The following is a 14,496-nucleotide window of genomic DNA, read 5'->3' on the forward strand; positions in this document are numbered from 1 at the left end:
AAATTGGTCACTTGTGGATAGGTTAGTCAACACAGTGGCTCTGCTGTGTCCCTCACCTTTATTATTAAGCTGCCTCTTCATGCTCCCTCCGGTAGGGATTGACCCAGCCCAATAAGAAAGATTGTCAGATGGAAGAGACAATTCAAAATAGCAGGCCTCGGTTAAGGGAAAGTCAGTTATACTAACTCTTACAAATGAAGCACATATTTCAAAGTATATGGGAGAATGGCACTTTTCACTGAAAGTGCACACAATGTACTTTCTTTTTAATAGGTGAAGAGCAGCAACTTTTCTTTGCATTTTGCAGCAATAAATTCTGGTAAAACAGCCAAAAAATAATTCGAAGCTCTACCTCATTCAGCAACAGACACAAACAAACTCACTCTCATCGATTTAGCCATGGCTCTATGGGTCGCACACTCAGCTGAGTCAGAAGGATGTGGGTTCGAGTCCCACTCCAGAGACTTGAGCACATAATCTGGGCTGAAACTACAGTGCAGTAATGATGGAGCGCTGCACTTTTGGAGTTGTTAAGCCAAGGCCCCGTCTGCCCTCTCGGGTAAAAGAACCCTTGGCACAATTTTGAAGAGGAGCAGGGGAGTTATTCCCGCTGTCCTGGCCAATATTTACCCCTCAATCATCATCACTAAAAACACATCAGGTCATTATCACATTGCTGCTTGTGGGAGCTTGCTGTGCACAAATTGGCTGCCATGTTTCCTACATTACAACAGTAATTACACTTCAGAAAAGTACTTCATTGGCTGTAAAGCGTTTTGGGGCAGCCGGAGGTCGTGAAAGGCGCTATATAAATACAAGTTCTTTCTTTTTTTCAATCCACGGCCTGTCATAATTATCATGGCAGCTCACTTACAGCAAAAAAAATACCATAAAATATCAACAAACAAGGTATTTGGAAAATGGAAAAAAAAAGCTTTTCTTGAAATATTATTTGCAGTAAATTAATATTGCATCTAAGTTGCTGCATTCGTGTTAATATATTTAACATGGTGAAGATACGTTCAGGTTCATACAATTATAAGGAACTCAGCGAAGTCACTGGACTTCTGTGCCACATTAATAAAAAGGCAAGACATCACGGACTGCTGGTGTTGACACTTACACGCCGAGACATTCCTGCTGTATGTATAAATCCGTCAGCTTCTGGGAAGTGTTGATTGTCACACAATGCTCTGACTCCTCTTTCTCCTTTTCTTTCTCTTCAAAAAGAGAGAGAAAATTGCATTAAAAGAAACACTAAGATGGCATCGACAACTCCCAACAGCCCAGACAGTATTGCAGTCAATGTTTGCTTCAACAAATGTGCCATGTATGTGCTCAATGGTCACCAGTCTTGGAAGAGCCCAGACTATCGTATTTCCAACTCTTCCCCTAGTCTGACTGCATAATTGATTTTGTTTAGGATATCACACAGACTGCCCTCTATAGTTGGTCTGTGAAACTGCAACCTCAACGCTCCAGTGCTGAATCCAAACTTCAATTTGTATCCTTAGCTAAAAATATCTTAGCTGATAATTTTTACGATATAATTCTATGCCGTATTGAGATAGACACAGAGCTTGGAGCAGGCAGAGGAGGCACCAGCCTGAACTAGGCAGAAGCTAAGAGGAAGTGATGCCGTTTCATTCTGCAGTAGTCATGTCAGAAGTAGATTTTTTCCTCATCATGTTCAAACATAAATGGGTGCCTGGGTTGCTAGGTGCTGAATGCTTTATAAAATTAGGTTTAAAACAGACCCAGTAAGAACATTAATTCAAAAATATTTGTGCACCGTTTCTCTTGGTCTTTTTTCTCTATTACAATCTCATGATCCTTTGTGGCAATTGTTCGGAGGCTTCTCTCCCCCCAAACCCCCTCTCCCCTACACCAATAGTGCCTCCTGGGAATTCTTCTTCCTGATCTCATTGAAGGAAGGCGTGGAGGAGCAATGGAGGGATGCAAGGCATTACAGTGGCATTACACAAGAACATAAGAAGTAGGTCATTCGGCCCCTCGAGCCTGCTCCGCAATTCAATGAGATCATGGCTGATCTTCTACCTCAATTCCACTTTCCTGCAATATCTCCATATCCCTTGATTCCCTCAGTGGAAGAGCAAGAGAGCTAGGCTACCTGCATGCTGCAGAGTCCCTTCGGCCGGGGTGTGGAGTCCCTTCGGCCGGGGACGGAAGGATGACATTAATGACTGCTCCGCTCATACCTCATGGCAAAGCGATACCCTTAGCCAGCTGGAGGTGGAGACCGCCTTCCAAGAATTCCCAGCGGGGACACCGGGAGAGCAGGGCTCCAGCCCAGCGGAGTTGCCGGGAGAGCGGGGGAAACTTGTCAGTCTCCGCAGCTGAGCCGGAGACTGACAAGTTTTAAAACTTACATTTTAGACTCTCAACCAAAATACTTTTAAACATTTATTATTATTCTACAACTTTGACTTTTGACAACTTTTAGAAACTTTTTAAATGAGGAAACTTTTATATTTATTGATTTACATCTTAGATTTTTAACAACTCTTAGAAACTTTTGAAATAAATTGGGAACTTGTATAAACTTTTAATCTTTTAAAATAACTTTGGAAGTCACATTCCTAATGCCTGCCCCCCAAACCAAGCCTCGGGCCATCTACCATCAATGGTGCTACTCGGCGCCTAGCTTGCGGCCAACACTTCGCCGTAGGCAATTAGGCTTATCGAGCTGTGCCTGGTCTCCAGTTGTCTTGGACCCCCTTTACCAATGGACCAAGACCTTGTTTAGCTAAGCCCGTGTGGTTGCCGGTGTGCAGCGGCCACCCCACATTAAAAGCACTCACGCACAGGCATCTTCCACTCCGTCAGTATGAAGTTCGGGACCTGGAACGTCAGGACCCTCATGGACAATCCCAAAAGCAACAGGCCAGAACGCTGCACTGCCATAGCTGCCTGGGAACTCAGATGTTTTGACACTGACATCGCCGCCCTAAGCGAGACCCGGCGGGCAGGGGAAGGCCAGTTGAAGGGACATGGTGGAGGTTACACCTTCTTCTGGAAAGGGAAACCAGAGACAGAATGCCACCTTCATGGAGTCGGCTTTGCCGTCAAGAATGAGCTGGTCGATCTGTGGGGTCAACGAATGCCTCATGACTCTCCATATCACCCTATCTCGGAACCAATGTGCCATAGTCATCAGAGCATACACCCCCACACTCGATGCAATGGATGAGGCTAAAGAGGGTTTTTATTCCAATCTCGAGACAACCTTGTCCCGTGTCCCCACGGGCAACAAATTGATCCACCTGAGTGACTTTAATGCCAGGGTTGGCATAGACACAGCCCTCTGGGGAGGCGTGATTGGCAGAGAGGGGGTAGGGAAAACCAATTCCAGTGATACCCTACTCCTGACAAAATGTCTAGAACATGAACTCCTCATTACCAACATCCTGTTCCACCAGAGGAACAAATACAAGGCATCGTGGCAACACCCTCGCTCCAAACACTGGCACCTGCTTGACTATGTCATCGTCCGAGCCAGGGATCGCAAGGATTTGCGCATCACCTGCGCTATGACAGGAGCTGACGACTGCTGGACGGACCACCGCCTAATCTGACCCATCAACAACATTAACATTGCCCCAAAGCAGAGGAGACAGCGTGCCTTGATGACTCTGAGATGCTGAATCCCCATAGCGCTTGGTCTGCCCTCTAGGCCTCTATAACCAGTGCCTGTGAAGGGACACTTGGTCACTCAACCAGAAAACATCAGGACTGGTTTGATGAAAATGCTCAGGAGATCGAAGAACTAATAGATCGCATGCGCAAAGCATTTGTGAGCCTCAAGCAACAGCTCAAATCGGGAGCTGCAAAACAACATTACAGACGGCTCAAGGCTCAGGTCCAACAAAAAACTTGGAACCTAAAGAACAGGTGGTGGATGGAGAAAGCACAGGAGATACAACAACTGGCTGACAGCCACGATATGCGAGGATTCTTCACTGCAGTCAAGGCCACCTACGGTCCAAACTCCCAAGGCCCTACCCCACTCCTGGCCAAGAACGGGGAAACTCTCATCAAGGACACCGAGGCTGTCAGGGCCCGATGGAAGGAGCACTTTGAAGATCCCCTCAAGCAAGACTCTGCCTTTGACTCGAGCGTTCTCGATTCCATCCCACAGCATGCCACCCGCCACCAACTCAGTGAGACTCCAACGTTGCACGAGGTTGGCAAAACCATAAAACAGCTTAAAAATAACAAGGCTACGGGTGCGGATGGAATCCCTCCTGAGGCACTAAAATATGGCGGAGAGGCGCTGTTGGCGTAGATACATGACCTCATCTCTCTCATCTGGAGGGAGGTGAGCATGCCGGGAGATCTCAGAGATGCAGTGATTGTGGCCATTTTTAAAAAGGGGTACAAGTCTGACTGTGGCAACTACAGAGGAATCTCCCTGCTTTCAGCCACTGGGAAAGTTGTCACTTGAGTTCTCCTCAATCGTCTTCTCCCTGTGGCCGAGGAGCTCCTCCTGGAATGTTAGATCTCTTAATTTCCAATGAAATACGAACTCAGATTGAAGTTTTAACTGCTTTATTTTTGGCAGACAGCAGTAAAAAGTTCTTGGCTTTAAGCCAGGTCTTTGTCCTTCTGGGACCACATGGTCAAAATGGCTGTACTTATACCTGGATCAATTTACAGAAAAGAACTCGCCTTCTTTGACCTTATTGGCTCAATTAATAGTCTTTTAACCTTTTAATTGGCTCGCTACCCAAGGGTCCTAAAATGTCAAGTTGATTGATGCCTTAATGCAACATGCTGAACTGCATGTAGCAGCCTTGACTTGGGGGTCTGTGCATTTTCACAGTCTGTCTAAATGCAGCCTGTTTGAATTCTCTATCATGGAATCACAATGCGGATTTCGGCCCCTACGGGGCACAACAGACATGATCTTTGCAGCGCGCCAGTTATAGGAAAAATGCAGGGAGCAGCGCCAGCCCTTATACATGGTCTTTTCCGATCTTAAGGCCTTTGACACTGTCAACCGTGAGGGTCTATGGAGCGTCCTCCTCAGTTTCGGATGCCCCCAAAAGTTTGTCAACATCCTTTGCCTGCTTCATGATGACATGCATTACTAACGGATCCATTACAGACCCAATCCACGTCCAGACCGGGGTCAACAGGGCTGCCTTATCGCTCCAACCCTCTTCTCAATCTTCCTCGCCGCCATGCTCCACCTCACAATCAACAAGCTCCCCGTTGGAGTGGAATTAAACTACAGAACCAGTGGGAAACTGGTTAACCTACGCCGCCTCCAGGCCAGGTCCAAGATCACCCCAACCTCTGTCATTGAGCTGCAATGATGCCTGCGTCACATTCAGAGGCTGAACTCCAGGATATAGTCAATGTATTCACTAAGGCATATGAAAGTATGGGTCTTACGCTTAACATCCGTAAGACAAAGGTCCTTCACCAGCCGGTCATCGCCGCACAGCACTGCCCTCCAATCATCAAGATCCACGGCGCGGCCTTGGACAACGTGGACCATTTCCCATATCTCGGGAGCCTCTCATCAATAAAGGCAGACATTGATGCAGAGATTCAGCATCGCCTCCAGTGCGCCAGCACAGCCTTCGGCCGCCTGCGGAAAAGAGTGTTTGAAGACCAGGCCCTCAAATCTATCACCAAATCCATGTCTACAGGGCTATAGTAATACCCGCCCTCCTGTATGGGTCTGAGGCATGGAGAATGTACAGAAGGCACCTCAAGTCGCTGGAGATATACCACCAACGATGTCTCCGCAAGATCCTGTAAATCCCCTGGGAGGACAGGCGCACCAACATCAGTGCCCTTGACCAAGCTAACATCCCCAGTATTGAAGCACTGACCACACTCGATCAGCTTCGCTGGGCAGGCCACATAGTACGCATGCCAGATAGATTCCCTAAGCAAATGCTTTATGTGAAGCTCCTTCGTGGTAAACGAGCCAAAGGAGGACAGCGGAAGCTTTATAAGGACACCCTCAAAGCCTCCCTGGTAAAGTCTGACATCACCTGGGAGACTCTGGCCGCAGACCACCCGAGGTGGAGAAAGTCCATCCGGGAGGGCATTGAGCTCTTTGAGTCTCGATGCAAAGAGCATGATGAGGCCAGGCGCAGGCAGCGGAAGGAGCGCACGGCAAACCAGCCTCACCGACCCCTTCCCCCGGCGAATGTCTGTCCCACCTGTAACAGGGTCTGTGGCTCTCGTATCGGACTGTTCAGCCATCAAAGAACTCACTTTGGGGGTGGAAGCAAATCCTCCTCGATTCCGAGGGACAGCCTATGATGATAATATTCAAAATTCTATCAGTCTCTGTTTTGAATATACTCAAAGACTGAGCCTCCACAGCCCTCTGGGGTAGAGAATTCCAAAGATTCACCACCCTCTGAGTGAAGAAGTTTCTCCTCATCTCAGTCCTAAATGGTTGACCCCTTATTCTGAGACTGTGACCCCTGGTTCTAGACTCCCCAGCCAGGGGAAACATCCTCCCTGCATCTACCCTGTCAAGCCCTGTAATAATTTTGTATGTTTCAATGAGATCACCTCTCATTCTTCTAAACTCTAGAGAATATAGGCCTAGTCTGCTCAAGCTCTCCTCATAGGACAATCCCCCCATCCCAGGAATCAGTCTGGTGAACCTTTGTTGCACTCCCTCTATGGCAAGTATATCCTTCCTTAGGTAAGGAAACCAAAACTGTGCACAATACTCCAGGTGTGGTCTCACCAGGGCTCTATATAATTGCAGTAAGATGTCTCTTATACTCAAAGGCCAACATAGCATTTGCTTTCTTAATTGCTGCTGTACCTGCACGTTAGCTTTCAGTGATTCTGCACCTACCCATCAGCACCCTCTGACCTCCAGACTTTTACAGAGGATTACAGCAGGTGGAGGCTCCAACTGCAATAGGAAGCTGATAGCAGACCCAATGGCGAAAATGAGATATGCAAATGGCGGGCCAGCTGCAATAGTTTCCTGAAGGGAGCCCAATCACAAAGTGCCATACTTTCAGTGGCACCGCATAAAAGAAATGATGCTGGAGCGATGAACAGCGGTAAAGCTGGAGTGGCTATTCCCAACAAGATACCACCAACCATATGTGTAGTCTCTGTGGCACTATTCCAGCAATGATCAGAGGGGATTGTCTTCACAGCTTCCGAGCCAGTTGACAGATGAAAAATTGCAGCACCTGTTACAAGGATGCCTGCAGCTAATGTGCAGGATAGGATCGGTGCAACCAACCAGAATAGCAGTCAGCTGCAGCCTCAAGCCGGCCTCCCTTTCGGCATGCTGCAATGCCGATCTTTGGAAGTGGTAGCACAGAGCGGTAAACAAGGCTACCCTTCTTGCAATCACCTCAAACAGCAACACTTCCATTTCCACAGCCGAGCAGTGCTGGACTGCGCTTTTTCTGCCCTATTCCACAACCTCGTGTTCCCTGGAGCCTAACCCTTCCCATCTCCACATTTGGCAAAGACTTGAAATGCTGGCTGAATTGTTCCTACGTCGGTATGGATTTTCGACATAAATTGGGTTAACCAAACTGGAAGCAATATGGTGGGGGAGGATTTCCTGGAGTGCATAAGGGATGGTTTTCTGGACCAATATGTCGAGGAACCAACTAGGGGGGAGGCCATCTTAGACTGAGTGTTGTGTAATGAGAGAGGATTAATTAGCAATCTCGCTGTGCGAGACCCCTCGGGGAAGAGTGACCATAATATGGTGGAATTCTGCATTAGAATGGAGAATGAAACAGTTAATTCAGAGACCATGGTCCAGAACTTAAAGAATGATAACTTTGAAGGTATGAGGCGTGAATTGGCTAGGATAGATTGGCGAATGATACTGAAGGGGTTGACTGTGGATGGGCAATGGCAGACATTTAGAGACCGCATGGATGAACTACAACAATTGTACATTCCTGTCTGGCGTCAAAATAAAAAAGGGAAGGTGGCTCAACCGTGGCTATCAAGGGAAATCAGGGATAGTATTAAAGCCAAGGAAGTGGCATACAAATTGGCCAGAAATAGCAGCGAACCTGGGGACTGGGAGAAATTTAGAACTCAGCAGAGGAGGACAAAGGGTTTGATTAGGGCAGGGAAAATGGAGTACGAGAAGAAGCTTGCAGGGAACATTAAGACGGATTGCAAAAGTTTCGATAGATATGTAAAGAGAAAAAGGTTAGTAAAGACAAACGTAGGTCCCCTGCAGTCAGAATCAGGGGAAGTCATAACGGGGAACAAAGAAATGGCGGACCAATTGAACAAGTACTTTGGTTCGGTATTCACTGAGCAGGACACAAACAACCTTTCGGATATAAAAGGGGTCGGAGGGTCTAGTAAGGAGGAGGAACTGAGGGAAATCCTTATTAGTTGGGAAATTGTGTTGGGGAAATTGATGGGATTTAAGGCCGATAAATCCCCAGGGCCTGATGGACTGCATTCCAGAGTACTTAAGGAGGTGGCCTTGGAAATAGTGGATGCATTGACAGTCATTTTCCAACATTCCATTGACTCTAGATCAGTTCCTATGGAGTGGAGGGTAGCCAATGTAACCCCACTTTTTAAAAAAGGAGGGAGAGAGATAACAGAATTATAGACCGGTCAGCCTGACATCGATAGTGGGTAAAATGATGGAATCAATTATTAAGGATGTCATAGCAGTGCATTTGGAAAGAGGTGATATGATAGGTCCAAGTCAGCATGGATTTGTGAAAGGGAAATCATGCTTGACAAATCTTCTGGAATTTTTTGAGGATGTTTCCAGTAGAGTGGACAAGGGAAAACCAGTTGATGTGCTATATTTGGACTTTCAGAAGGCTTTCGACAAGGTCCCACACAAGAGATTAATGTGCAAAGTTAAAGCACATGGGATTGGGGGTAGTGTGCTGACATGGATTGAGAACTGGTTGTCAGACAGGAAGCAAAGAGTAGGAGTAAATGGGTACTTTTCAGAATGGCAGGCAGTGACTAGTGGGGTACCGCAAGGTTCTGTGCTGGGGCCCCAGCTGTTTACACTGTATATTAATGATTTAGACGAGGGGATTAAATGTAGTATCTCCAAATTTGCAGATGACACTAAGTTGGGTGACAGTGTGAGCTGCGAGGAGGATGCTATGAGGCTGCAGAGCGACTTGGATAGGTTAGGTGAGTGGGCAAATGCATGGCAGATGAAGTATAATGTGGATAAATGTGAGGCCACACCTGGAGTATTGTGTACAGTTTTGGTCTCCTAACCTGAGGAAGGACATTCTTGCTATTGAGGGAGTGCAGCGAAGGTTCACCAGACTGATTCCCGGGATGGCGGGACTGACCTATCAAGAAAGACTGGATCAACTGGGCTTGTATTCACTGGAGTTCAGAAGAATGAGAGGGGACCTCATAGAAACGTTTAAAATTCTGACGGGGTTAGACAGGTTAGATGCAGGAAGAATGTTCCCAATGTTGGGGAAGTCCAGAACCAGGGGACACAGTCTAAGGATAAGGGGTAAGCCATTTAGGACCGAGATGAGGAGGAATTTCTTCACCCAGAGAGTGGTGAACCTGTGGAATTCTCTACCACAGAAAGTTGTTGAAGCCAATTCACTAAATATATTCAAAAAGGAGTTAGATGGAGTCCTTACTACTAGGGGAATCAAGGGATATGGCGAGAAAGCAGGAATGGGGTACTGAAGTTGCATGTTCAGCCATGAACTCATTGAATGGCGGTGCAGGCTAGAAGGGCCGAATGGCCTACTCCTGCACCTATTTTCTATGTTTCTATGTTTCTATGTTTCGACTCCCTATTCTGTCACTTTCTCTTAATTATCCGCAACTCTCTGAAAATCACCAACGATTTTCTGCTTCCACCACTAGGTTAACGCATGGCTACACTCATCCAAATAGGCCAAGCACAGTTCCGACCTTGGAAAATTGAGTGCTATTACACATTACCATTGTGGTGAGATTTGCACCAGTTCTGGACCATTTTGAACAGAGTTAGACCAGTCCATTAAAATCAGCCCAGTATGTTCCGACTATCCCTTGCAAACTCCCAGAACATTGGCTCCGGGTTCTGGAATGTTACCGGAGCTCATGGAATCATAGCCCAGCAGGAGTCAGCACGTTTGAGACAGGCTGAGAGAAAATTGGAAATTTTACATATTGATTCTAGTGTTAACTAGAGTATAGATTGGGGCACTTATTAGTTAGGTAGCTATTCCCTGTCAGATTCATTATTGACAATAAACCCAAAATGTACCATCTAGTCAAACTGATGATTCTCTGGACAGGTGCTACAGTTGGCATTCAGTCTGGGCCCAATGTTCAATCCTTGAACACAGGATGAATTAGGGGAGAGAACAAAGCAGACACAGTTACCACAACTCAGCGCAACTCCAATCCCACACACTTGGAAAATGTCTGTGAATGAAGGTAATTTTATTCATAATTGTAATATCCCAAATCGGGATGATGCACATATTTAATTAAATATTTTAACATTTTAATCATGTCAGAATAAAACAAATCACAGGACTCAAATTCTTACCTTCTACATCAGTTAGCTTGACGGCTTTGGATTCCTCACCCACTTCACTAATGCCGCACGAGTTTACTGCGTATATGCGGAAGCTATACTCTCCATCTGGCTTCAAACAGGTCACTTGATAGGAGGTGCTACTGCAGGAATCAGTCAGTGTTCTCCACTTCGAATCTCCAGATTGCTTCACCTCAATGATATAGAACTTGATGGCGCTACCACCGTCGTAACACGGACCAGACCAGGACAGGGTGAGAGAGCTCCGACATAACTCGGAGATACAAGGTCTTCCAGATGGAGGCTCCGGCCTGTCTGAGAAAATTGGCAAGGTGGGTTTTAACATGATTTGCCATTTGCTGCACCATCTACTCCACTTTGTGTTCAGTTATCCATCATTCAATCAATCCATATCTGCACCTGTTTGATAGAGAGCTTTTTGCGATAGAGATATTTTTGGAGTCTAGGGGAATCAATGGATATGGAGATCGGGCGGGAAAGTGGAGTTGAGGTCGATGATCAGCCATGATCTTATTGAATGATGGAGCAGGCTCAAGGGGCTGTATGGCCTACTCCTGCTCCCAATTCTTATGTTATGTTCCTATTGAGTTATAGTCTTACAGAATGTTTGTTACCAAAATGAGATTGAATTGTCATGCTTGCCAGTGCTCACACATAAAGAAAGAAAGACTTGCATTTATATAGTGCCTTTCACGACCACCGGATGTATCAAAGTGCTTCACAGCCAATGAAGTACTTTTGGAGTGTAGTCACTGTTGTAATGTGGGAAACGCGGCAGCCAATTTGCGCACAGCAAGCTCCCACAAACAGCAACATGATAATGATCAGATAATCTGTTTTTCTTGTGTTGATTGAGGGATAAACATTGGCCAGGAAACTGGGAATAACGCCCCTACTCTTCTTCAAAATAGTGCCACGGGATCTTTTATACCCACTTGTGAGAGTAGGCAGGGCCTCAGTTTAACAGCTTATCTGAAAGATGGCACCTCCAACAGTGCAGTGGAGTGTCAGTCTCTAGTCATCCTGGTTAACCCTTGCCACTGGATAAAGGCCTAGCTCCATCAAGCCCGTGAGGTGACTAATCCGCAACGGTCACTGCACGTTAAAAAAATCCACGCACAGGCATCTTCCACCCCTTTAATTGGAGTTCAGGACTGGAACATCGGTTCCTTCATTGAAACATCTGTGAACTCATGTGGAAGCAAGTCATCCACATTCGAGGGACCACCTATGATGATGGAGTGTCAGCCTAGATTTTTTTGTGCTCAAGTTCCTGCCTCACATCCGGGCAATGACAGGCAGGCAGAGCTTTGAGAGGTGTGGAAATTCAATATCTCAAAATATTCGCACTACATTCTTTTAATGCTTTTTCTGCTCAATGCTTTGTATTCCCAAACAGAATATTTGGTACTCCACTTACCTACAACAGCCAGGCTGATCTGATGGTGCACATTCCCATTTCGGTCTTTCACCATGAGCGTGTAATGGCCGGCATCGTCCATTTGCACATCCTTTATCACCAGTTTCGTCCCAGTCTCTGATGTGTCCACAAAAGTGCGGGAACTATTCATGATCTGAAGTAAATAGATGAGAGGAAAAGAGGGTTGAACAGTCCAAATAAAATGATACGTAACAAATGAATGGAATACAACATAAAGGAACATTCCAACAGTACATTCAAATGTTTATTAAGAGAGAAAATAAAAGTGTTGTGTAAACGTATGGTGAAAAAATTTAAGCAACCCTGCTTCAGTGTTGGTTAAAAATACCACAAATCAGACTGGGTCCCAGTGACAACATTTTGTTGGAACTCTTGCTCCCAACCTCAATCCATCGCTATCCACCATCAATAGCCATGCAGATCTTTCATAGATGCAGAAGGGAAGACAAGGTGAATCATGAGCTAGTGGTTAGGCGATACTGTACAAGCTTTAAAACAAAAGAACATAAGAAATAGGAGCAGGAGTAGGCCATTCGGCCCCTCGAGCCTGCTTCGCCATTCAATAAGATCATGGCTGATCTTCTACCTCAACACTTTCCTGCACTATCCCCATATCCCTAAATATCCAAAAATCTAGCGATCTCTGTCTTGAATATACTCAACGACTGAGCCTCCACAGCTCTCTGGGGTAGAAAATTCCAAAGATTCACCACCCTCTGAGTGAAGAAACGTCTTCTCATCTCAGTCCTAAATGGCTGACCCCTTATTCTGAGACTGTGACCTCTGGTTCTAGACTCCCCAGCCCGGGGGAAACACGCCTGAAGATCATAGAAGGAAGAATAAACTGCGAGATGAGGAACTCTGTAGTTTTAGGTTCTTGGGGAAAGAATGAATTGTAATAGCAGAGAGTGCAATGACTCCTCATTTCAGTATAGTGCAGAAGGAGGGCAATATGGTTGCATGTTAGGAGGAAGAGAGGAATTTTCAAAAAAGCTCTGACAGTCATACCAAAGATCAGGGCAGACAGAAAAGGTTAAGAGAACGAGAGCAAGAGAGAGGGGGAGAAAGAAAAAGTGAAACGAGGATAGAGATGAGAGTGAAAAACACAAAATTGAACAAACAAGGAAGACACAAATAACCTTCCGGAAATATTAGCGGGCAGAGGGTCTAGTGAGAAGGAGGAACTGAAGGAAATTCTTATTAGTCAGGAAATTGTGTTAGGGAAATTGATGGGATTGAAGGCCGATAAATCCCCACGGCCTGATAGTCTGCATCCCAGAGTACTTAAGGAAGTGGCCCGAGAAATAGTGGATGCATTGGTGATCATTTTCCAACAGTCGATTGACTCTGGATCAGTTCCTATGGACTGGAGGGTAGCTAATGTAACACCACTTTTTAAGAAAGGAGGAAGAGAGAAAACAGGGAATTATAGACTGGTTCGCCTGACATCAGTGGTGGGGAAAATGTTGGAATCAATTATTAAAGATGAAATAGCAGCGCATTTGGAAAGCAGTGACAGGATCGGTCCAAGTCAGCATGGATTTATGAAAGGGAAATCATGCTTGAGAAATCTTCTAGAATTTGTTGAGGATGGAACTAGTAGAGTGGACAAGGGAGAACCAGTGGATGTGGTGTATTTGGAATTTCAAAAGATTGGTGTGCAAAATTAAAGCACATGATATTGGGGGTAATGAATTGACGTGGATGGAGAACTGGTTGGCAGACAGGAAGCAGAGAGTTGGGATAAACGGGTCCTTTCAGAATGGCAGGCAGTGACTAGTGGGGTGCCGCAGGGCTCAGTGCTGGGACCCCAGCTCTTTACAATATACATCAATGATTTAGATGAAGGAATTGAGTGTAATATCTCCAAGTTTGCAGATGACACTAAGTTGGATGGCGGTGTGAGCTGCGAGGAGGACGCTCCCTGGTGCAAGGGTCAAGGATGTCTCGGAGCGGGTGCAGGACATTCTAAAAAGGGAGGGAGAACAGCCAGTTGTCGTGGTGCACATTGGTACCAACGACATAGGTAAAAAAACGGGATGAGGTCCAACGAAACGAATTTAAGGAGCTAGGAGCTAAATTAACAAGTAGGACCTCAAAAGTAGTAATCTCGGGATTGCTACCAGTGCCACGTGCTAGTTAGAGTAGGAATCGCAGGATAGCGCAGATGAATACGTGGCTTGAGCAGTGGTGCAGCAGGGAGGGATTCAAATTCCTGGGGCATTGGAACCGGTTCTGGGGGAGGTGGGACCAGTACAAACCAGATGGTCTGCACCTGGGCAGGACCGGAACCAATGTCCTAGGGGGAGTGTTTGCTAGTGCTGTTGGGGAGGTGTTAAACTAATATGGCAGGGGGATGGGAACCAATGCAGGGAGACAGAGGGAAACAAAAAGGAGACAAAAGCAAAAGACAGAAAGGAGATGAGGAAAAGTGGAGGGCAGAGAAACCCAAGGCAAAGAACAAAAAGGGCCACTGTACAGCAAAATTCTAAAAGGACAAAGG

The 14,496-nt window shown here is 46.1% G+C and overlaps 1 protein-coding gene across 1 annotated transcript in view; it reads right to left on the reverse strand.

Annotated features, from left to right (window-relative positions):
* Window positions 1-14,496, reverse strand: part of LOC139233673 (myosin light chain kinase, smooth muscle-like) — a 97,028-nt gene that overhangs the window by 32,558 nt on the left and 49,974 nt on the right. Inside the window, exons 7-9 of the mRNA XM_070864077.1 lie at window positions 11,973-12,126; window positions 10,544-10,846; window positions 1,124-1,220 (exon numbers count right to left, since the gene is read on the reverse strand). Coding sequence (XP_070720178.1) covers window positions 1,124-1,220; window positions 10,544-10,846; window positions 11,973-12,126 — 554 coding nt within the window. The remainder of the gene's footprint in view (window positions 1-1,123; window positions 1,221-10,543; window positions 10,847-11,972; window positions 12,127-14,496) is intronic.

The sequence above is a fragment of the Pristiophorus japonicus genome, chromosome 21, assembly GCF_044704955.1.
Source record: "Pristiophorus japonicus isolate sPriJap1 chromosome 21, sPriJap1.hap1, whole genome shotgun sequence".
NCBI classification, from domain to species: Eukaryota; Metazoa; Chordata; class Chondrichthyes; family Pristiophoridae; genus Pristiophorus; species Pristiophorus japonicus.